Source organism: Neolamprologus multifasciatus, chromosome 4 (assembly GCF_963576455.1).
Source record: "Neolamprologus multifasciatus chromosome 4, fNeoMul1.2, whole genome shotgun sequence".
Classification (NCBI taxonomy): Eukaryota; Metazoa; Chordata; class Actinopteri; order Cichliformes; family Cichlidae; genus Neolamprologus; species Neolamprologus multifasciatus.
Window position 1 is genome coordinate 22,793,963 of NC_140442.1, and position 25,594 is coordinate 22,819,556.

The window sequence follows — 25,594 nt, forward strand, 5'->3', positions numbered from 1 at the left end:
TTTTTCGTTCCTTTTATTGTGCTTTATTGTTTTTCATTCTAGTGTTTTCATCCGTTTTGATAGCTCTGCGAGCTAGCCTCTCCTTATCAATTCAAATAAAATAAAAAAAACACTGAAAGTGCATTTTTAGAGAATCACAAACACACTTTCAGATACTTTTGCCTTCTCGTGTTGATTTTGGGCTTCAATAATGGCGAGATCCTCTTGTTACTCTTTTCCACCCTTTTTTTGTTTTCGTTAAAATGTTCACGGACAGTTGAGAATCTTGAGACAATTTCTTTCCCGTTTATACAGATATTTTTGAGTAATAAAAGCGTAAAATTAAAAAAAATATTGTTAGCATTTGCTCTGTATCTTTTGTGTAACATGTGAGACTGCAAACTTTTTAATAAAGTCCTCTGTTCGCATTTTTAAGACCTGCTGCTTCGTACAAAAGCCGATGTTGGGAGACATTTCTCTCTGTCTGAGCCTCTCTTTCACCCCCTCCTTCCTCCTTCAGCTCATGCAGAAAAAGGGGCTGACTCATGATAACTGAGCCCCTCCGCCCATCCCGCCCCAGGGCTATGCGCCAATCACATGACAGACGGAGTGTTTTCCACCAATCGCCGTCTTGCGACAGCCGGGCTTTGTGATGTTACAGACAGAGGGGACTCCTTTGTTCAGCCAAGCGTGCTGCAAGTGTGACAAATCACTTTTGCAACACACACTTTGCTGTCTTCTTATTTCTGCGTGCACACTAGCAAACAGAAAAGCTCCATTTTAGCCTGGGGGTCCTAATGGTTTTAGTCATGGGTGGTGGGAGACAGACTTCGAGGGCTGGAATTAGACTTTAATCAGACTCTTCATCTTAAACCAGCCAAGCCGACATGAATTGAATCATGTAAATGAGGCTCACGGCCGTTTGTTGTTTTTGGGTCTTTCACTCAAATTCACGTTCACGCATGATTGCATCATTTTAGGTTTTTTTTTTTTCTTCTTCATATAGCTAAAGTTATTTGAAACTTTTTTTTTTTTTAACTCTATCTGAGGTTTGGACTTTAAGAGATTTGAGTGATAGATTATATTAGAGTTTAGCATTTTCACTCTTAATCTTGACCACATGTTGCTGAGAGGGCGGAGCAGTAAGTTGGTTAGCAAACATACATGTGATAGCACAGACGGATACGTCTTGCGTGTTTCCTTCAAGGTAGTTCAGCTCCTAATTTTGGGGAATTTTCAGTGACAACCACAAATGCAAAGTGGAAACTGCCTGCAGTGAGTCCTGGTATCCTTCCAGCTAGGCCTCCATGACAGCTAAAATAACTGAGCGCTTTTATTATACTAATGAACTAAAAAAAAAAAAAGCTCTGCTGACATCACTGTGACATCATCAGTTTATTTTCCAGATGTGAAAGCCTTTCCAAAGACGGGGGGAGGGGGGTCACTGTTCATAACACCATGTGCTATTTTTACAAGCTGAGTGATGCCTTCATGATGACTGACTAATGTGTAAACTCACTGGACTGTACCTTCAAAGATTCATTGTTTCCAGCTAACCCCATGACTGCTGTGGCCACCCTCTGTTAGCCCTGACCTCAGAGCCTGTAAGAATTCATCCCGACTGTCACTGCTGCCGACATGAGTTTGAATCCTTGAGAAACAATCTTTTCTTTCAATTAGAAATCCTATTCTACTCTATTCTTTTCTAGTCCCCAAAGACACCCCAGGGCCTGCCAGAAGAGCGTGTGGGTCATGGATTACAGTTGGATAGCATTAAAGGGAATTATCTCCTAATGACTCATTTAATTCAAACAACAAAGGGCGGGCTTAGCTGACATGATTAGATTGAATAAAGGAGATTTCTGGCAACGCAGTCGATGCTGTCACTTACACAATTCAAGCTCTCAATAGTTACCCTGGTATTATGATTGAAACACTGTCATGGATGGAGGCATGGCTTTTTACAGTATTAGAGGAAAGTGTAAGTACACAAGTATAGCAAACATACTGAAAAGTACATCTGAAGAGAAGGGTGTGTGTGTTAATGTGCTGCCCGTGCAGTAAACGGACCGGGACTTGTAGAGTTTACTGAGCACCTTCTGCTATGAGCGACACTCACAGTGCTTTTATTCTGTGCCTCTAAGCACTTTATCTAACATTCACACACACTCAGACTCTGATGGAGGCATTGAGGGTAATTCAGGATTCAGTGTCGCCATGCAGAGACAGGGATCAAAGTTTCCGATTGGTAGAGGACTCCTGTACTTCCTGTGCAACGACTTCAGTAAGGTTGGCTTGAACCACCAAGTCAGCCTCAGCCATGCTTCCTGGTTAGATAACAGCATGCTAATGCATCCAGACCAGAGCCTACAAGAAAAATAAACAGTTCGTCCACTGTGGGCCGCTTCATTTGGCCCAGTCAGTTTAGATCACTATAGTTCTTGTGCTAATTACATAGCAGCAGCTGACAGAGGGTTTCATCCACAGAGTAGTGCTTTACACATTTGCTACCTGCTTCACACCAGGTAGGAGACACAAATCCCTTTGAGTGTGGGTGTTTTCATCTAGTGCAAACGCTCTGCTACATCCAACATGTGGAGCTGTGTGAATAAGGGAGCAGACAAAAGTAGCAATAATAGAGGACTTCAGTCACAGCAGCAACACAGACGTCCCTTATGTTATTGTATGTCACAGGTGGAGTACCTTGAATGGTCATTGTGTGCAGAAAAGGTCATATAAATATACATGGGCCTGTCCTTAACTGCACTGATGCATAAAAGGGCAAATCAGGAGTTCAGTCAGTACAATAACAGCATCGCCGTCATCTATTTAAACCTCACATTCATCAGCGTTTTCACCGTACTATTTGTCCTAAGGTAGCAACACCTTTATTATCTCCAGCTGTGTTACTATATTTTGCTGCATATCTTTACTAATATGTCAAAACCAGCCATTCCAATATAGTTCATTTCAGTTAGGAGACGCAAATCCCATAAATAGCTATGATTAGAGGATTTCATTTATGTCACCAACACAGACTGTACTTTTAGTTTGAAGTCTTGTGTGTGATAGGTGGAGTACCTCGAATGGTCATTGTGTGCAGAAAAGGTCATGTAAATATGCACAGACTGTCCTTATCTGCAGCGATGCATAAATGTGAACAATAACAGTATCACCATGGGCTATTCAAGCCTCTAAAAGACAAACACCGAGTCTTTTCCCTGAATAGTGGTTGTGGAGCCGAAGCTCTGAATGGGATTGAACGATGAAACGGATTTTAAATGCGTCGCATTCTGGCAGGCCTGGAAAACACAAACCACAGACGTGACCTACATATCTTCTGGGACACCTGTGATGGACAAATAGTGCCTCAGCTTCCTGCTGCTTCCTGTTATTTTGCATCCACGTTCCTGTGCTCACACTGCTGTATACATATTGTTTGCATGTTACACGGTGACCAGCACAACAACTGCGGAGCAGAGTGAGAGCAATCTGGGATGTCTTCTCGCTCCGAATCAGGATAAGGAAATGCATCATATAAACAGAGGTCCTCACAAAAATAGAACTGCAGGCGTGTGTGTGCATGTGTGTGTGTGTGCATGCATATTGGAGCTCTCCTCAGGGAGCGCTGGTGTCTGGCAGCATTTGGTCCCCTGATGGTTTTTGCTGCTCCACCTCCGCTGGCTTTGTTTGTGTGTGTTATCGTCTGTGTGTCTCTTTAATGGCTCTGTATGTTTTTAATGAGCATGTGCTTATGCAGCTGTATCCCCTCAGTACAGCTACCTTTACCACCAACCCACTGCTGTACTCGTAAGAGCCGCTGCAGATGTGAAACTATGCAGAAAGCGTCATTCGTGCCTTTGATGGCTGATTTGTAAAAATGAGTCAACCTGCTATTCATCCTGCACAGACCCATATTGCTCACTCACATCCCCTAAAGAGATTACACGCTGACCCACTGACCCACTGCCTGAGAGTGGAAAAACATGGTGATGGTGGGTAGGAGGTAGATTTGATTAGAGCGGAGAGAGCTGATAGCAAAGGTGGAGGAGAGTGTACGTTCACACATGATGGATGCTGGACGAGGAGTCCGCACAGTAGAGCGTGGCTCAATGAGCTGTTCTCTGATCAAAGGGGGACCACCTCCTCCTCCTGGTGCTGTTCCCTAAAGGCTCCTCACCCCTCACCCTTCGGTGCAGTCCCACCCCCTCAAATTAAACCTAACCAGGCCTGAGCATCAGTAATGCAATGAAGGTTTTTGACACTTCACGCCCTGACAGTGCCACACACACACAATCCAAGCTTCTAGCAGCTGGTGTTTCCATGGTAACACTGCTGGGGTGCACAAGATGTGGGTGGAGACAGCGGCCATTTCGCACACAGCCTCTCCTCCCTCTCTCTCCCCCTCCTGGCAGTGAGAGAGCGAGCCAACCCAGCTCCGCCTGCAGCCTCACACTTCACCCACAAACCGCTGCACCCATTCCTGGGATCTGGGTCATATTCTGAGTGACTCATTTTTTCAGGAGAAACAGTCAGCAGCTGGAGGAGGAGGAGAGGAGGTTGGGGGACGGATTAGATAGGGTGGTGTATGTTTGTTTTGCTATGTTGGGTGTTCCTCTGGGATCTGCAAACCTGACAGGGGTGTGGGAAGGGGGGGGGGGGTGGATTAGAGGGCTTCTCTGGAGGCTCCAACATTACATTACCACCCGAAATGTGCATTTGTGTGTGTGAGTGAGCAGTTGCCCTTTCTCTGTGCTAGAATAAATGTTTCAACACAACGGCTCCATTCAGGAGACAGAAAAAAAGTGTGTGTGTCTGTGTGTGTGCAACAAATGGAGCTGCTGTGGTCAGAAACTGGCTAAAAATGAAGCTATGATTACATGAGAAACGAGCAGAGGAAGAAAAGACTAGGGTTTCCAGAATTATCCAGGTTGAACTTGGAAAATGTCGTCTTCTTGAGGATACAATAAATAAATCAGTTTGCAAGAACAAAAGAAGAATTTAGCCAGAGAAAGTTTTGGGCTTCAAAGTAAAATGCGAGTAAAATGCACAGACTTTCTCCTTATATGTGTTAACAACCCTGCCCCCCCAGTCTGGCACATTCATCGTCCTGATCCGTCCTCTGCGGTTGAAGAAAGTAGTGAAGAAAAAGAAAATATGTGAAGCTTTTGGATAGTTTTCTCCTTTTTATCTCTAAAACCTGTTTACCTTCACAATAAAGCATGTGAAATGAGACCATCAAAGTGCAAGATGGACACGAACGTCGTCTTATTTCCTGATATTTCACATGTTGAAATATTTTTTAAAAAATTGTAAAAGGCAAACTAAGATGGCAAGAACAGCCACCCCTCCGAGTTCTGCTGGAGATTTCACCCCGTTTTTCCTTCCCACAGTCACAAAGTGCTTGTTCATAGCTGATCATCTGACTGTTGGGGTTTTCTCTGTATTACTGTAGTCTTTACGTTACAATATAAAACTTTTGAGGCAACTGTTGGTGTGATTTGATGCTATATAAATAACTGAATTGAGATGAAAAGAATCAAATATTTGCAAATATTTTTAAAGTCTGGAACCTGTAAAGATCCCCCTTTGACATGTCTTTACTGGAACCATTTTGTGCTGCTGTTTGTAGGTCTTTGCAGCTTCAAGGTAGCCTTCAGCAAGTGACAAAAATGCTATTGCATTGTGATCTTAGCAGTTTTAAATCCCCGGTTTTCCTAAAGAAGCACTTTGATAGGACACTGCTTCAGAAACATGCAGGCTGCTTCTAACAATCCATTTACAGCGTCTGACTGAATCCGTTATAAAGTGTAGCTCTCAGATCCGGATCCAATCAGCAGCCACAATATCAAAAAACTGACCCAGTTATTTTTGAGTGCCCACACCTCCACCACGCTTCAGATCATAAGTTCTTTTCCAGGCTTCCCATCATTCTTGAAGTTTATCTTAATTCTTAATCTTAATTTGTCCATGAATGTCTTTCCTGGACTGATCAGACTGCTTAAATCTTGCCCCTACCTTTATGTGATGCGATACCTCTGGTTTGCATCCAATAGTGTTTCCCTAGTTTGAGGTTTTCACATTGTTTTTCTTAACCATGGAAATAATTCTGTCATCATGCACTTCTGTAGTCTTTCAGGCCTTTTGGAGTTTTTGATTTTAATAGGCTTGCGTTGCTCCATAAGCACATTTCCTTTTTGAAAATATAGGAAAATATTAAAAATGTCTGCAATTCCACAGCAGTAATGCAATATTTACATTAAACCCCTCAGACTAAAGTTTAAAGCCTCCATTTGATCATACTTGACTGCTTCTTTTTCACAGAAACTATAACTGACCAAGTATCTAGGTGAGCTGCGTGATCAATGTAATCAGAGCTTTGAGCATTACTACTGCAGCAGATGTGCACAGTTTTTTATTAAAAAATACATGCAGTTCAAAAAAAAATCTGGAGAGGAGGTCACTGAGGACACCAGGGTTTTGTCTGAAACTTGCCAGGAAATGAGAAAAAAATACCATTGAGCCATGTAGCGTTCCAAATCCCAGTTTTATTGGTCGTTGGATTTTAGGTGAACCAATGGCACGAGAGAGAGAGAGAGAAAGAGATTAATCCACAAATATCAAAGAAAAATTATACAAAATAATACAAAAGGAAGTTCCAGTTATACAAAGCAAAGATGTGGACTCTTTTTTTCTAATTTGTCTACTGCCCGAAAACTCAAGAGTAAGGCACAGTCATTACCACATGTTTACCCTTCCATATCCGTTTGTCTAAGCCCATGTCTTGGTTACCTTGGAGAAGCTGGTTTCTCGGAGGACAACTGCTCCTTTTATTCACTTGAGATTCTCAACCATTCATGCCAAAAAATAAAAATATTTAAAAAAAAACTTCAGAAAGTTGGACGTGGGCTAAGCAGTGATTGGTTTTCCATACTGACCTTCAGATCAGAGGAATGCTGGATGATGATGGGTGGAAGAGCCCAATAATTCAGGTGGGGGCGGGGGTGCACGTGCCAAGATAATCTTTGCTGGATCGTTAAAAAAAAAAAAAAAAAAAAAAAAAAAAGCAGCAGATAGAAACTTTCTGCTTCTGTTAGTATGAATGCAGACTGCTGAAGGGTGGAGAATCGAAGAGGAGGTGGGGGAGGACCCGTGGGTGCAGCGTGCTACATGACTGCATTACAGACCACTTGTAATCAAACGCGAAACCAAACTACTTCTTTACTCCTTTTAAAACAAGTCTCTTCTGAACTTTCACCAACAGTTCAGACATAAGAAAAAAAAATCCAACGCAAACAGAAATGGACACGTCTCTGTAAATGCGGTCACGGCGCTGCTCGGACCGAAAAGAAGCAGCAGATTTAGGGAATGGGGAACGGGTGTAGAGGTGGACAGGCAGCAGGAAAACCGTCCCCGGACGGTGTGCGAGATGCTCGACGGGACGTTGTTAGTAGCACCAGGTTCCAGTTTTTGTCGGTTCCAGTATCAAAGGTTTGGTCTACATGTAAAGGCTGAGGCGTGCGCCAAGTCGAGGGAATCGAAAAAGCAGCTTTCAAAGAGTTTATAAATCATTTTACTCCAGTTTTTATTTTTTAGGACTACCTACTGTACACTTACCCATGATAATGTCTGTGCCTCGGACATGGAAAAAGAAATGAATCCAACTGTGTTTCACAGACTTCTTTCCTCCTCCATTACACATACCACATGTGGCCCATCATTTTTAATGCTTCACTTAGTTTCTTTACACTATTCTTGTGACAATAGCACTAGCGATCAACTTCCTACTTCCCATCGTTTGGTCTAGGAAATCAGACTTCCTGCCAAACCAATGAGGAAACAGCTAGAGGAACTACACGGGAAACTGTTTGGACATTTCCTACACTTGAGATGAAAAACGGGCGAGACTGAACCCTTCGATCAGAACATCTTCAACATCTTTATCATCAGCAGATCCACTCCAGTTGTATCACAGTCATCACAGGCGCACGAGGCCCGCTCATGAGAGAGAAAAGGAAATTAAGAAAAAAGAAAACAGCCTGGTGAGAAAACCAGTTTCTACAAGAGCCAACCATCAGAGAAACAGACCTCCTCCTTCCTATCTTACAGCCACCTGATAGGACACAGCGATGAGGTTTGAGTCTGTTTTCAGAGGTCAGATCAAGTAGAAAAAGGACTCTACCAGATCAGCTCAGACACCATAAATACTGCCACCGTGTGCCGCTCACACAAACAATAGAGACGAGTGGAAAGACGAGGGGGTTCACTCAGAGAGGAGGGGGCTCTTTAAACGTGGCTCTGCTCTGCTCTGGGGGGGAGTAACAGCCCAATCGTAAGGCGAGGACGGAGTGAGTGGCGGAGGATGGGGGGTGGGGATGGGTCGAGCAGCAAACCAGATTGGAGCAGAAGAAAAGTGCACAGCCCCGTGGTAACTATGGCAACAGATAAAGGTCGGCACTGCAGAGCAGAGCTGGAAAAAAGAGAGGAAGGATAAAAAGGAAAGGAAAAAGGAGCGTCTCCTTCTTTCCTTCTTCTAGCCTTCCTGTTCTCTCTGTGCAGTTCATCAACATATAAAGTTATAAGTACAGGATATACTGAGGAGCAAGAGGGGAGGGAGGAGGGGAGGGGGTGAGGACACCATATATGTGTGGACGGGTGGTGTCATCGAGCCGCCGCCGTGCTCTCGTTTCCCTCCTCTGGCATCACGGCGGCAGGCGACCACATCCCCGTTCGCCACGGGTTTTCCCCCTCAGTACTCCCACAGCGTGGCGGTCTCAAGGTCGTCAGCGTTGGCCTTCAGCACGCCGGCGTGGTCGCCGCGCAGGTATTTCCCGTCGGCGGCGTGGCAGATGGCCAGCTTGTTGTAGTCGCAGAACTCAAAGAGGAAGTCGACGGGCGTGTCGCTGCTGCTCACCACCGACTGCTCGTTCCCCACCATCCAGTATTTACCTGTGGAGTCTGCAGGAAGAGTGGAGAGGAGGCACAGGGGAGGAGGAAAAGTGAGGATTAAAAATGATAATCATGGGGAAGAAACAAAAGATTGAAATCCTTTTTTGGCACAGACACCTTGTGAGTCCATAGTGAAAATCTAAATCTCTTGGAGAATAAATGATTAACCCCCCCGTGTCTGTGTCTCTGCACATACTGACGTTATAGCATCAGCTTGCTGACTGTTTAAGGTTACTACAAATGATAGTTTCCATTAATGTGAGTCCTCCTCTGCAGGACCCAGTTGTGTCGAAAACAGACCTTGCAGGCTGTACGCTCCATCTCTGAACTCCAGAGTAAAGTAGTCATAGGAGGAGCGGTTGGAGTCCAGCGTCCCGGTCACCTTCCTGCAGCCGATGAAGCCGTGCTCCCCGCGCAGCACGATGATCGGGCGGTTGATCAGCTTCATGATGAACTCCTCAGACTCGCCTGAAAGAGACACCAGATGTGTCAGAGCAATGTGCGGTCTTCACATCTTTGTTTTGCTGGAATGCTGCTTATGATTAAAAATGCTGACTCTTTGTTCTCATTAAAAAATAACGTATGTGATGCAACTCATGTCAGAAATCTGTGTCAGCGAGTGCTCAAGCTGCCAAAGCCTCCTAAAAGAGAAACTGCAGCACAAAGCAAAAACCCGTCAGCTTTGATCCGCCAATGCTGGAGACCAACGACTGATCTGTAAGCAGAGCATCTTGTGATCTGCTTGCTGACTTGTAGTTTCTGTCAGCCTAAATTCTGTGCAAAAGCTTGGCATTTCTTTTTTTAGAACCTCTGTGCCACCGAATAATGTGAGGAAAAAGGTGTTTGCAGAGGGGTTGATCTGCCTATTAAATGCTAATGTTACAGGCAGCCAGTTAGCACAAAGACTTTCATCATGTGCTTGCAGCCAAAGTTAATAAACACTTATTAATAAAAACTTATCTGGCCAAGCGATACATGTATAAAAATTCAGTGTAATGTCAATGTAAGGACATCAATGTAACACAAATCAACCAAACTACTTGACAATATGTAGCATCAGTGTATGAGGAAAATCTGCAGCTGTTAGCTAGCTGGTTAGCGCTGACATCAAGTCAGCTAACCCTACAACTACAAAAGACTGTTAGGAAAAGCTGTTATTTCAACATTGGCTTCTTATATCTGACCATTTTCACAGGGAAGATCTTTTATTTAAAACTATGAATCATTCAAGAATGAAGAAAAGGCACCCAACAGAAGCAATTTTAAATTGCACCTTTAGGCACTTTGTTGCTAGCAGCCTATTGCAAAAAAACAAAGAACACATTTGTTTCACTTTTTTTCTTCCCCCGCATAGAGCTCTAAGGTGAAAGGCCTGACACACGACCTGAGAGATGCATCCAGAAGTTCACCTGACCCATCTACTGTTCACTGATGCCTCACGAGAAATGGTCTCAGCAGAAAGGTGACTGTCAAGAAGTCATTCTTACTGACAAACGGGAGAAAAGGCTGTAATAGGTATACCAAACTATACAAGAAGTGGACTGAAAATCTGTGTCAATGCGCTTTGCAGTGATCCCCAACACACTGTCAATGGGATAAAAGCATATCTGCATATCTCGATAGAAAAAACACAATGTTACACTGTCAGTCATGGATTGGCCTCCCCAGAACCCAAACCTCAACACCACTGAAGCAGTGTGGGATCATCTTAACAAAGAACAGAGCAAAAGCCAGTCAACATCCAAAGAGGAGCTTTGAATGTCCTTCAAGAAGCCTGGAGAACTGTTCTATACCTGCACAAGAGAGTTCAGACTGTGTTGGAGACTAAAGGGAATCATACCAAATATTGACTTTCAGTCTTGCATAAACTCAGTTTTTGCAGTACTAGAAGAGCTTAAAATATTCAGTGTTTGAAGGTAACATAAAAAAAACCTTCATAATGTCAGCATAACCTGTATTTTCTAAAATGCCAATATAACGTGTTGGGCGATGGTTTCACTTTCCATGTTGTGGCTGATAAAGAGCACATTCATGGCTGTGAGAGATAGAAAGAGGTTTTTTGTTTTTAGTCAGCAGGAAGCTTTTCAACAAAAGCCAGCCCTTATTTATTTTTAGTGTCACACACACTCTTGCTTGCTCAGGAATTTTCTCATGATGTTTCCAATCAGCACCATTAATTCAATACATCGAGTAAGAACTTGGCAAAAAACGGAAACGAAAAGACTGCAACAGAGTTAAAAAGCATTAAACAGCTTACAAAACAGAACCCCTCCACTCTCAAGTGCACAACTGGAGCCACAATTGAATTACTTCCACTGCACTGAAATTCCCCCGTCACTGCAGAGGTGTAAATTGCGTCTGTTTGCACGGCTGTATCAACACGTCGCACTAACCTGCACTGTCGATGGTGGCCGCCAACTGGCCGTTTTTCTTGGCGGCGACGTATTTCCCATTAGCAGCCCGGAACGTCAGCCTCTTCCCACGCCACTCAATGTCAAAGTAGCAATTAGCTGATCTGCAGAGACGGAGAGAAATACCCAAAAAAAACCTTACACAGCAGTCAGATATGCAGTAATGCACTCGCAGGATTGTCAGCTAAAAAAAACAAAACAAAAAACAAACACATCTTCACAGACTGAGACACCCAGCAGCTTTATCGCAGTGCAAGTGACTCTTGGGTAATTGGATAGGTAGGATCCGGGTAGAGGGATAAGCTTGAAGTCTTTGGTTAAGTGGAATCAAGTAGCTTACTAAATCCTTTCACTTGGGAGAGGATTTTTCTAAGTTGATTTTGATTCTCTGAAGCTCAGAAACATTCTCAAAATGTTTTCAGCAGACCACAGCTGGGTTTAAAAAAAAAAAAAAAAAAAGCACTTTGGTGGTCTAATCTGCGAGAAGTAAACGGAGGGAAATCTCAAGAATGTGATTGAGGAATCTGGTGAAGTTCCTGCAGGCCCCCCTCAGTGTCGAGGATCTGCTCGGTCTTATCTTAAAAAACAGAATGGTCTGTTTCTGAGCTCCCTCATAGCGCATGCTTGTGACCGAGCTGATCAGTTTACTGCTGTCCTCTGCATCATTCCTGCACACGTGCAAACATGCTAATGCTAAACATCTGCAGCTCCTCCTGATCGCCGCACATCATTTCCTCAAGAAAGAGGCTTTAAAAGTAAAACTCCCTCTCAATACTGAAGCATGACATGTAAAATGACTAGACTCCCACTCCTGGATCTGTCTGGGGCCTCACAGAGAAGTGACTCAAGAGCATAGGGTCAAAGGTCAGGGGTTAATAGCTAGCTCGCTGGTTGGACTGAACTACTGTACATTAAAGCAAATGACTCCACAGGTTAGGGTTGCACACAAATGCACTTCAACTCCCACAGCATGCCACAGCTATGAACATGCCATCAATCCCTCCCACACACAGGTCAAATTACGAGTGAGGACTAAACACCAGAAGCTATGACGGACCAGTTTGAGTTTTCCACAGTCAGCAGACACACACACACAGACAATGAATGGACCTGACTGAAGCAGGTGTAGCTGTGATGATGTGTGCGATTCTTACTTAGTGGAGGCCGTGCACTGCAGGCCGCCGTTAGCCGTCAGGGTCCAGTATTTCCCAGCGGCAGTCCGGAATGCGCACTTCCTGTTTTCACGGCAGATCTCCATCTGGAATACCTCTTGGTCACTTTCTTCATCCTGATTGGCTGAAAGGTCCATACCTGTGTGGGGTTAGGATATGTAGAGAGGGATATGAATAACCACAGAAGATTCATCATTCTCACACACTCACACACACACACACACACACACACACACGGCAGGTAACCGTATAGTAAGGACTTCTTCTCAAACTTCTATACAAACATTCTCCAAAAGCTTTTTCTTTGCAAGGATTATGAGGACATCAGCCCTGTCCTCATAATTCAAAATGTCCGGACAGCGCTGCATGCACCCTTATACCCACGAGGTATACACAGCCCACACGTTCACATCCGCTGGTCAGGATCAGACGTACTAAATGAACAACATCAGTCTGCTTAGATTAGTGAAGGATTTAACACAGCTGCACACAAACCCACACCCACCCACTCACATCTGTCCTGGTCTAGACAGACCCCACTACACTTCAAAGGATCAGGCGTCACAGTGGACGGTCACAGCACACAGAGAGTTTGCTAGCCAGCGGTGACAACAGTCTCTGTGGGAATCTGACAAGGCACAGCAGCACTGAAGCTAAATACTTACATCTACATCCCCAAATAATGATAAAATATTAACATGCTTCCATTTTTAGCATGAAAACATCATTACTCAACTAAAGTGGTTTTGTAGGCATTTAGTATTTCAGAGATATTTTTTTCCCCACTCTGCATGATGTCAGTGAGAACATATCCCTAATATGGTCATCTCAGGCACACAGAAGCTCCACCTACCTGCTGTTCAAACCTCCTGTTCATGAGGGGCAGCCAATCAGATATCAGAAGAAAACTGCAACAAGGCCCAGTATAAGATAAAAGGATTATTTTGAACTGTGAGTCATGCAAAGCTACTATAGCAGATTCTAAGAATACGAAACGAGAGTGATGGTGTCCCTTAAGGTGTACCAAAAGCAATGGGAACTATCTGAATAATTTGATTGGCTATTTAATCGATGGCAGCTAGCCTTGACAAAACTTGAAGGCCAATTTAAAAAAATAAAAAAGCTTTAGCTCTGTGAACATTTAAAATACATCACAGTTATAATTGTCATTTCCACGTCCTTCTTCCCCTGCTGTATATCTGTAGTCCAAAAAAAAAACCTACAAAAATCAGTGAGTCTGTGAGAGCATGTGTGTGTGTTTGTACAGATCAGCAGAGCTCATTAAAATCAAATCAACCTTAGTCAGGCACTCAAGAGCAACAAAGAGGTAAACACATGAGTCAACTATAAGAGAGAAAACCCAGACGCACAAATACAATCTAAGCAGCACAAAGCCCGCTATTGTATATGATGAAATCATACTGTGCACTGACCTATAGCCAGAGGGCTCACAAAAGAGAGAGAGAGCGAAAGAGCCTGTCTGCTATGTAAATGTGTGCAGAGCAAGAGGTGAGAGGGCGAATCGGGAGAAGAAGACGAAGAAAAAGAAAAGATGTTTGAAAAAAAAAAAACAGCCTCACAAGTGGCACAACACGCGTTTGTGAACACATTAAGAGGGGAACTATTACCCCAACAGTAACTATTCTGCCAGCAGCACTCTGTAGTAACAGTATTCACACAGAGCCAGCGTTACATGAAGGTGTTCAACAGTTACTGCTCACGGACTGTGTCTGGCGCTCACTAAAAGTCAACTCGGGATTGAGTTTCTGCAGAAAAATGCAGAGATGCACACATGTGCACACACACAGATGATTAAGAAGGAAAATATAACCATAATGGGAACCACATGGTGGAGAGGAGGGGGTACGGAGGAAACAAGAATGTTCATTTAGAAGGGTTTGAAGAGGACAAGGAGAAAGAAAAATGGCAAAAAAAAGATCCGTGTCCTCCAAGATAGGACACGTCTCTGAACTCTCCTCTAATGCTCGCTGCTTCCTGCTCAGCCAACGCAACTCTGCAGTAGCAAAGCAGAGTCCATGTATTACAGAGACTGTGGCTATGCGTGGATCAAACCATCTGCTGGTGGTTTTGACCCATGACGTATTAGAGACGACTTTACAATGCAAATAGCAAATGTGCTAATTTTAAAAACACTACAAAAGACTCTTATGAAAGTCATTCAAAACCTCATTTCAATATGAGGTCTTTACTTTTGAAATTTTGACTTGTAAATGATAAGAGCACAAAGAAAAAAAGCCTGTCAAGCGTGAGTTATGTCATCAGGGTTGTGTTAACGTGAGCTGTTCATTCAAAGCAGTAGCATGGGCTCTGTTTTGATACAGTGTCGAGGCGGCTCTATGGAAAACAAGCAGTTTGATATCCAGCTCAGGAAGTTAGGGGTCAAACCAGACAACCAGGGCAAGGCGAACAAATCAGTGTGGTAATTACTGAGCTTTAAAGAGCAGGTGGTAGGTGGACTTGTTACTGTGGACAGAGCCAAGCTAGCTGCTTACATCCGTTCAGTTCAAGCTAACCTGGTGCTAACCTCAGCTTCATACAAATGTGATAAATTACATATGAGACTCACAGCACTCAGAGTCACTGAACAGAAATCTATTCAAAGGCAAAGTTGGTGGTTTTCTCGCACCGTCCTCCAAAAGAACCAATCAAGAGCCAAACCTGGAAACCTGAGCCACTTGTCAATGACACATGGAGCACAGGTGTGGTGGTGGCGGCCATATCTACTCATTAGTATGCACTTCCTCCTATCGTTTTTCTTTGCTGGCTGTTTCCATATTATGAACTGGCATGGCTTTTTAAATCAGTGCTCTGGTGAAAAGAGCTAGATATGTTCATATGGTGAAAAATAACTTGCATGAAAATCCTTTAACTGCTTTCAAAGGAAGCACACGCACTGGCCACTTGTTCAACTCCTTGTTATTGCAAATCTCTCAACAGTCAGCCACATAGCAGCAACTCAACACACCTAAGCAGGTAGATCTGTTCAAGACGACCTGCTGAAGTTCAAAGCGAGGATCAGAATGTGGAAGAAAGGTGATGCAAGTTACTTTTTATACATAGCATGGTTGTTGGTCCAAGTATTTCAGAAACTGCTAGTCTGTTGGGATTTTCCCACAGAACCATCGGTTTATAGAGGATAGTCTGAGAAGAAAAATGATTCTCTGGATAAAATACCTTGTTTATGCCAGACAAGAATGGACAAGCTGTTTTACGCTGAGAAGGTAATTCCAACAACCACTCGTTATAACCAAGCCAGGCAGAAGAGCATCTCTGAATGTAAAACATCAAACCTTTGAGCAGTTCAGCTACAGCAGCAGAAGACCATAGTAGAAGAAAACCCATCGTACTGATGCTAAAACTCACACAAGATCATTAAAATTGGACAACAGGAGACTTGGAAAATGCTGCCTGGTCTGAGGAGTCTCAGTTTCTGCTGCAACATTCACGTTAGAGACAGAATTTGGCATAAATAACATGAAAGCATGGATCCATGCTGCTTTGTACCAACAGTTCAGGCTGCTGCTGGCGGGGTAATGTTTTGGGAGATTTTTTCTTTCTGCTTATGACGCGACCGGTGAAATTAGATTACAGCTTCAAAACGTATAACTGTGTTACCACACATCTTATCTGACTGTCATCAGTCAAGAGGATAAGCATACTTCCCAAAATAGGGAATTTTTCAAACAAACAGTCTATTCAGTTGCGTTCTGCCCAAGCAAAACAACTACTTCAGTCTAAAATAAAACAACTGCTGACGCCAAACCATCACAAGGCTCGAATACGTTCATTTCAGTGACCGATGACTTGGGGTAATATCAAGCATCACACACTTTTAAACTCAGTCTAAAAATATTGAATAAAAAAAAGGTCCGCAGGGTTTACTTTAGCTTCTGTTTTTCATTCTCAGTTCATGTTTTTCATTTACTTCATTTTTGTACAAATCTAAGACGTCTGATTTTTACGTGCATGTATAATGTGTATTTTCACACAAACACTGAAACTGGCACCGGCTAAAGTCTGGCGTGAGTTTGGAACTGTTAGTTTCAGCGGAAAAACAAACAATATTTCACTATATGAAAATAAACCCGGAAACTAAGACGCAGTTTTGCATGCTGAGCTGATTTGAGTAAATGATTCTCCGATTATCTGATTTGAATAAACTTCAGTCAGCCTTGCAGATGGTGTCAGACACTTTCACACATTTGGCTGCCTTGTCTTGAGTTATCACAAGGACATTTAAAAAAAAACTGCTATAAAAATACCAGACTGACAGACAAAACAGTCACCCTGAAGGCCGTGCAGCCTCCGCCGTGAGGCCGAGGCTGCTACACAACCAGATCTGTCCACACTGATCAGTCTTGAAGCTCACAGGGTTATGAAGGAGGACAGAGAGGGTTTGCAATCATGTACACACACCAGCAAACCACACATGCCGATTCCTCCCAAACCTCATGCACACACTCTACTTAAACAACCCCTCCATCTTTCTGTCCACTCCACCCATCGCACTCAGCCTAATGGCGGCAGGCACAGATTGTCCTCAGTGAGCCAGCACCAGAGGCCTGCTGTGAACGCACGCGATTCTATCAAGCCTACTTTGTGTGTTTGTGTTTGTGTGGCTCCTATTGTTCACCAGGCCCTGACTGAGGAGGCGACCAGCTGGGGCACAAACAGGGAGCCAGATCATCGGCTTTTGTTCTGATCCAAACACACAGAGTGTAACCAGCCGGCCCACACTGACTGAAACACTGCTGCTTCAACTCAAAAAAAGCCAAAAACAACACACATGCATGCAGAGATAAGGAGGTCAGGCATGTGAGAGAGTATCGTGCCCGGGGATGCCCCAAATCTTTGGGCAAATTGATTCAAACTGTGTGTTCAGCTCGTCTCTACTGAAGTACAGTTGCTGTGAACTCAAGGACGGCGATGTGGAGACACACCCAGAGCACGGCAGGATGACACGCTGGAGACCAGCTGAACCCTAACCTATAATAAAGCACAGACATCGAGGAGGAGAGGTTCCCCCCCTCGTGGGTATGCAGCTGACGCGAGGCCCATCCTCTGGCGCGCTCCCAGCACACAAACACGCAGAGGGCGTGCAAACATTAAAACGCCATCGTGCCCACTCAGTCACAGCCAGCGAGCATTACCAAGGATGCATAAATTAAATGCTTCCCATCTTTTTTATCCTACTGGCCGACCTTGTTGCAGTCAGAGAAAGCAAATAGTCGCCCTTCACCCCGCGGGGATTATCGCACACCAGCCAAGGTCAGAGCTGCGCCTCTCACGTCTCATTTCCTGCTCGCGGGTGGGGATGAAGGAGGCAGAGAGAGTGTCAGGGCTGACTCGTGGCCAGACACAACATGGAGCCAGTGTTTCTGTTTCCTGAGTTTTCCCACACATTACACGGTTGGTTTCACCCTGACTAATGCGCAGACTTAAAAATTATTTATGAATTAGGAGATGAGGATTCTGTCAAATTAATGCAAAGCAACCACAGATGAATCTGTAATCCGTATAGATGACTTTATAGGAAGAAGCAACCATTTAACAAGAGTTAAAGAGCTACATTTAGAGCTCAGTTTGTTCAATCCACAGACTGTGCAAGTGTCTTTAGTCACACCTCGTTTTCTGATATTTTGCTTCCAAGGAGCCGGATTTTCTTAAAATATGTCATATTCAGGCTGTTTTTCGTTGCATCAGTTGCAATTGATCATTTTCAGAGGAATGGGGTTGTTTTTTTGTTACTACTCACTGAATCATTCAAGAGATTTAAAAAAAAAAGACTCCCAGCTCTAGAGATAAACCATCATAGTGTCTGCACATACTGGACAACTTAGTATAGAACCGGTTTTAAATAGTAAATTTATTACTAGCAGCCCGTCAAAAAAAGAAAGACAAAAAAACCCTCAAAAACATTAGCTCACATTTTGTTTACTTGAATCTCTGAAAAATGCCAAAGATAAAGTTACGTCATTAAAAAATAAAGGTGAAAAAAAGAATCCAAAGACCTGACACGGGACCTGAGAGGCATGGATTGGCCTCCCAAACCCCAGACCTCAACCTTGTTGAACATTATTGGGATCATCTTGACAAAGAACAGAAGAAACAGCAGCTGAAACCCAAAGAAGAACTTTGAATGTCCTGAAAGAAGCCCTGAGAACTATTCCTGAAGATTACTTAAAGTATTATATACTTATATACACAACTATACACACACAGTATATGATATTGCATGTTTCAACAAGCTGCTGCACTTCTTTCCCATTTTCCTAGCAAATTATAAAGAAATAAAGGGAGACTTAAGATGGTACACAGTACTGTAAGCTAACTGTCTCACAATGGGGGTTGGAGGTTTGGTTGAATCTAGTTGTTTTTATAGTCCTTTGGGTTTTATGGAGACAGCAGGAGCTTTGTCACCAAAAGCCAAAGACCCCCCCGAGTCACCTCACATTTGCCCCTCAGGGAATTGTTGCTTACAAAGAGCAGTCAGCACTCGGTGGTCACAAAGCAACCACCGGTCGCCAACAGGATGTGACGGATTCTTATTGGTTTAGCTGACAAACCAGCACTCAGTCTTCACTCACACTTGCCCTACAGTTTAGAGGAAGAACAGCCCACTTAAGGGCCACCGAGCTGCAGGCTAACTGACTGATAATTGCGTGAGTCCATATGCGGGTCGTTAAACAGCCTCTCTGTGAATTCGTGACCAGAGACGAGAAGAGTGGATGTTATGAGCCAGAAATAAGCGGTGGCACCAAGTCAGTTTAAAAAGCAATTACAAATGCTGTGAGTTCAGATTAGTAAACAGCAGAAACTGTGGCACCGATGTGATGCCTACTCTACTCTGTCCTCACAAGACTGATTTCAGCGACTTTGAATTGAATGAAGTTTGGGTTTTGTTTAAAGTCACACGATGACCGACATCAGACTCAACGTGAAGCAATATAAAATATTGGATTTATTAAAACACTGCTGGGCTGTAACACAATAAATCACAGAAGGGAGTTAAGAGTCAGCTCCTCTCTTGTAAAAACATTTGCAACATTTGAGTTATTTGCAACACTTTAGATTAACGGAGGTCTCATGATGAAGTGCAAACAAAAGCACTGATAACGTTTCTAATCCCATTCAGCTCAGAGTCTTTGGTAGGTGTGTTTGGATGAGCTGACTTAATACTATCAGCTGAAGCTGCATTCATAATATATTAACCATCTGCACCGTTGAGGTGTGCGGATGCAGATTCCCATGACGTAACCACAACAAATCAAATGTGCTAAACCTGAAACGAGCAGCTGAATCTTTTTCCTCCAGCAAGCTCCACTGTAACACGGTGTCTGTGCAAACTAACCTGTAGTAGCCAAAACTGAAAACACACACAATGCAGACTATAATTTTATCTTAAAGTAAAGTAGGGTTGCATGAGAAAGATTAAAAAAAAAAAAAAAAAAAAGGGAGACTTTCACGACTCAATAATCATGGCCGACTAATGAAAGGATGTCTAAACTGGATTTACCGCTTTTGAGCGTGAGAACTTGACAAACAGCAATTAAGTGCGAGTCACCAAATCAACAGTTTTGACTGGACAAAAGCAGCTTTCAGAGTGACCGACTGAGCTGGCCCGAGCCAACCCCCCCCAAAAAAACCTAATGAAAGCCAGCCGATTTTAACCATCATCATGGCTTGGGTCTGTCAGCCAAATAGCCGCTTTAGAATGGAGTGGAGAGGACTATAAGCAGCTGTTGATTTGAAAAAACATCTGGAGGCAGTTTAATTCCACTTGGCATTTAATCTGCATCACAATGATCCCGTTGTTTGCGGGCTGAATGTGGTTTTCCCCCCCTCAAGATTCGGATCTCCTGCTTATTATAAGTTGTAGCAGTCAGAAGGGACGACTTGGGTTGAGTCACCCATGAGCAAGGCATCATGGGTATATGTCTGATATGATTTCCAATATTTCAGCATAAAGCATCTAAAGACATAAGAAGCAGTCTGATAGCAGTGCTCCTTTCCCTGCACCGTTGAGTTAAAGCAACACACTTAAAAGTGACTCACACCACCTGTGACATCACTCGCTGGTTTGTAGACGAGAGGTGGCTCCACAGAGTTCATGACAGGGGAGAGTGCACGCTAGCAAGCATGTGTGTAATAAAGGTAAAGACATTCTGAACCCAAAACCTCTGTTTGACCTTCTTCTCACTGAGAAACATCAAGTGCAAGTACATTTTTGTTTGTCTACAAGGTAACCATCAATGCAGATCCACCACGCTGCATCCAATACTCCATGTGTCACTCGAATCGTAAAGAGATGGATATAACAAACTGCAGTTTCCTCGATTACAAGCCACTTAGTATCAAAATTTGCTTAAACACATGCAATGTAAGCAGGATACTGCACCTTCCATAATAAACTGTGGTGGAGCAGCCAGCCATTCAGATCACAGTGTGATTGTTTTTGTGGTGGATTATTAAAGAGCAGTTCGTGCTGTCATTGCAGGGGCCCATCATTTTAATACCGCAACCTCCTCCTTCAAAATGGACCACCATTTTGTGGGTTGGGACTGACCTTGAAGGTGGAAAAAAAAAACAAAGTAGCAACTCCTACTTTGTGAGTCGAGGATGAATGTCTCTGTGACAAGTAAACAAAGTAGGGACACAGAGCAAACATGCCCGGGCTGTGACAGATCACACTTCATGAAAATAGAAGCCGTATTTAAAAAACAAAACAAAAAAGCCACTAAACCACCAGTCTTCTCAGCAGACGCCAAATATTCAGAGCGATTCAGAGAGCATCAGTTATAAGTCGCTCATTACTTTCAGAGCCTCGCGGCCTCATGCAAATACTCAGAGATTACTGCGCTGGCTCACAGTGATATTTAGAGAATGATTCACACACTCTCGCTCTGATCTCAAATTTCTGCTGAGTTCATCATACTTCTTTTTTTTTTGTTTAGGATTAATGATGGGAAAAGGGATATTCAGGCACACATCAAGGCTGACAACTGTTCAGTATGCGGCATGCCATCGATGACGACTGGAGACACACAGCAGCCAAGCCTGAAGGCTTGGTATGAGTGGGGGAGGGGGTGGCAAGGCAGGAGGAGGGGAAATATAGAAGAGGTGTTAAAAACAAAGGTTAGAACAATAAAGGAGACAGAGAATGGGAAAAAAGTAAGGAGGGGTGAGGAAAAAAAGGAAGGAAGGAAGGAAGGAAGAAGGTGGAGGCAGAAGCCTGTGTCCTTGCCCAGTCATGCAGCCGAAAATCAGACATGCATGAAGACCATGAGCTCTCACTCAAACAGTAATGGAGGGAAGGGGGAGTAGATTGAAGAAAAACAAAAACTATTCCGCCTTATCGAAGCTAATAATCACATCAGCAGTGGATGCTGCTGTGCCTCTCTCTTAATGAGACACAAAGGCTCCAGTTTCAGCTTTTCCATCCACATTCACTGGACAGCTGAGACTGTGGAGCTTTTTCTGCTGCACAGATGGTGAGGACTCCAGTGTTGCATTTTTAAATGCTCCTGGTCATATCGGTCAGAACCTCACCCGACCTAAATTAAGCGAGCCGTTTTGGTATGAAGACAAAAGTAGCAGTTGCCTACCAAGTTTTCAGTCATCTTCTCCCCTTTCTCTAACTGTGGAGCCATTCTGCTTCGGTGGCACGGTCAGCCTTCCAGTTTAAGACTGTTTTACATGTGAATGAAGGCACGCGTGCACACGGTGCTCTGTGTGTAAGAGGCTGAGAACTCTGTGTACATGGTGGTGGTTTGTAAAGTTTACTGACCATAGACGATACAACAGTGCTTTTAATCCGCTCCAGCCTGAGGGGGTTGGGAATAGCGGGGGGTTGGGAATAGCGGGGGGGTGGGGGAGTCCACTGTATTAAAACCCTCAGCTAATGATGGCGTGGATTTTGTGCTGCATTTTGTAGAGGTGGGCTGATGGATCCAAATATCGATAGTATCGATACCAGTGCTGGTATTGGTATCAGATGGATACAAGCGTGATAGAATCAATGGAAATCATTTAGCCAAAACATGCACTATGAAAAATGCAAAAACAAACAAAAACCAAGTTTCAGAGTATATGAAAAGCTGAAAGGTGGGTTTTGTTGCATTAGCGCCAATTATAGTGGAATGTAAAAATCAGTGATTCAGTGGTCATTAAAATGTGCTCAGAATTTGCAAATTAGAGATTCCTCTCATAAATCACGACACACTGCTCTCCCCTACATAAGCTGCCATTATAGGTTAAAAGTATTGGTAGTGGTATCAACAACACTAGCCCTGTATTTGCTTGGTATTGGCACACCAGGAGTATTTTTTATGCAAGGAGGGTGATTTGGCCCAAAACGCATTGTTTAAACATGTGTAAGTGCGCACAGGCCTCTGGTGTGGGACTAGAAGTCTAGACCATGCTCTGTGTCCATCATTCAGTGTGTGTATGTGTGCGTGTGCGCGCGCGCGCGCTGCAGGAGGGAGATGCAGTCTCAAAATTCCATCACGTTAACCCTTCCTCTACCAGACACTCTTCACACACACACACACACACACACACACACACACACACTCAAAGAATCTGGACCGGACCACCACCACACCCACCTTGCCGGGTGGAGACGTTCCTCTCGTTGGCTGCGGTGAGCACGACCTGCGGGTGGCTCTGCTCCAGCACGAACATCTCGTCCTTGCCCACGCGCGCGCTCTTGCCGGACTTCATGGTACCGGAGGGCCCGGAGGGCGCGAGGTACCTGCCGCTGCAGTCCCTGAAGGCCACCTTACCGGAGCGGAACTCCAGCGTGTAGCCGGTGCTCTTGTCCGTCGTGGCGACCAGCGCGCCGTCGTTCCTCAGGAAGCGGTTGTCGGACGTCTGGAGGTGGTACCGCTGATCTCGGAACACGAGCGTGATCATGGAGTCCACTCCCCACGGGACATCCCGGTCGATGGCGATCTCGTCCACCTTGTCGCTCAGGTGCGCGTACCGCTTGCGCGTCACGCTGAAGATGTTCACCTGCGGGTGCATGGCGATGTGCACGCTCCATTTCTCCGCCACCGAGGCGGTCTGGGCGAAGCAGATGATCCGGTCCTCGGTGCCGCCCAGGTAGCGGCCGTGCTGCTCGGACTGCAGGGACCAGCGGCCGTCGTCGTGAGCGGTGATGACGAACCGGCATTCTGGACCCGGGGTCTCGCTGTCTCCGGTGACGTTCCCGTCCTTGTCGGCGGCGATGTACCGGCCCAGGTGTGACTTGAGGAAGAACACGTTCCCGCTGGAGTCATCGCCGCTCTGCTCCAGGGTCCAGATCTGCTTCTTCTTCATGGACGTGGCGGACGCGTTGATTTTGAAGCCGAAGGTCTCCGCCGTCAGGTATTTGTTTCCGCAGTTGATGAGACCGAACTGGATCTGCAGCATGTCGCTGGTTCCGTTCGTCGCTCCGTTAGTTGTCATTGTCGCTTCTGTGCGCTCGAGCCTCGGACCGGTTCTGTCCTGAGAGGGATGAGAGAAGAACGAGGAGGAGGAGGAGAGGGGAGGAGGATTGGTTCTGCAAGTGAGCTCGCGGCTGAAAGGGTGGGATGCTGTGCAGCCTCGCGTGCTTCTCTTTGTTTGGGGGAGTCTGTGAGCGCGCGCCGCCGGTCCTCGGTGCTCTGCCTGTCTCAGCAGCGCGAGACCGCCGCCACAGCTGCAGCCTATATAACCATCGGTGACGTCGCACATCAAGCCACGCCCTCCGGGATGACCAGCAATCTGGGAGCAGAGCTCGGTTGTCTCCTCTGCTCGAACCCTGTTGCTTTTATCCGTCTAGTTTAGGTATTTTCCCCTGTTTTCCCGCTTCCAATCAGAATTCCCTAGAAGTCTAAATGCGAACAGTGTGTGTTGGTACAAGCTCAAAACTCTTAAAAAGCCCTCTATTTTAATATCTATTCCACCCAAGCATTAAAATAATATCAATTTCTCCCCCTTTCACACATATGAGACCGGTTCAGCATTCAAATCACGAGGACCGTGTGCGTGTGTCCGCTCACAAAACAGCTCTATTCATGGGCCGAGCATGCACATCAGAGGGCTGGAAACAAAGAGGTCAAACAGATCACACTGGCATCTTCTCAGTGCATGTGCATGAGCGAGCATCCTCTCCCCTTCTCACTCTCTCTCTCTCTCTCTCTCTCACACACACACACACACACACACACACAAAACAAAACATACAAACAGATAACGGCCAACGCAGAAGTAGCTCATGGCTCAGTGAAATTTCAAGGGCAGTTGTTCCAAACATGTCAGAGATCTGTCATCAAGCTAAACCGCCCCCCCCCCCCCAAAACAAAACAAAACAGGAGAGCAACAAAACTATTTCAGAAATAAAAAATTAGCACCACAGTGTAAAAAGTGTTGCACATGTTGGTAGAGAAGATGTATTACATCATGTTACAAACAATTTCTAAATATGCATTCATTATATGTTCTGTTATTCTAATGTTTGAATGTTATTACTAATAAACCTTTGGTTCTTTTTTAACTTTGCCAACAGGAGCCCCCCCTCCAGCCAAAGCACTGAAACCTCCCTGCACTGTGATTTTTTCTTGTATAATCATATTTTTATTTAATGAGTGCTTGAGCTATATTTATAACAGACGGTGGCTCTGTTTGTCATCTGCTGTGTCTGGAGCTGAGGAGTAAAGAGTGATGTACTCCCACTCACTTTCATGAATGAATGGGTGTTTGTGTTGTTGGATCATTCATACAGTGCAGCTGGCCTGGATGTACATCACACTCTAGTCCTATACATCTTAACCAATACAATACAAACTTTAATAGTTAGAAACACACAGGATTTTCGTTTTCATTTAATCAAAAAACTAATAACTATCACATCCGGTGAACTGATCACGAGGCTCTGAGGTCTTTGTTACTCCCCTCTCTGCTGGGTTTGCAAACGTAAAGTAATCTGACCCCTAACCAGTAATCTAATCACTAGTAATCTTTGCCTTTCTCTCCTGCAGTCTGAATAAATCCAATCTTCAGACAGAACATCTTCAAACAAATCAAATCTCTGTGTAATTT

General features: G+C 44.4%; 1 protein-coding gene across 1 annotated transcript; it reads right to left on the bottom strand.

Annotated features, from left to right (window-relative positions):
- Positions 1-6,507: 6,507 nt before the first annotated feature.
- On the bottom strand, positions 6,508-24,214 carry fscn1a (fascin actin-bundling protein 1a). Its single transcript, XM_085158356.1, has 5 exons — positions 23,140-24,214; positions 12,494-12,650; positions 11,322-11,443; positions 9,229-9,396; positions 6,508-8,937 (listed from the first exon to the last, which is right to left on the bottom strand). Exons 1-5 carry the CDS (start codon positions 23,978-23,980, stop codon positions 8,729-8,731), a joined length of 1,497 nt encoding a protein of 498 aa, XP_085014482.1. The 5' UTR covers positions 23,981-24,214; the 3' UTR covers positions 6,508-8,728.
- Between the last annotated feature and the right edge of the window lie 1,380 nt (positions 24,215-25,594).

Excerpts from the sequence above, each read along its gene's own strand:
- fscn1a (XM_085158356.1), bottom strand. The coding sequence starts at position 23,980 with ATGACAACTAACGGAGCGACGAACGGAACCAGCGACATGCTGCAGATC. Across the intron at positions 11,444-12,493 it reads CAGTGCACGGCCTCCACTAA|ATCAGCTAATTGCTACTTTG; the intron begins GTAAGAATCGCA and ends CCGTCTCTGCAG. Across the intron at positions 9,397-11,321 it reads GGCCACCATCGACAGTGCAG|GCGAGTCTGAGGAGTTCATC; the intron begins GTTAGTGCGACG and ends TGTCTCTTTCAG.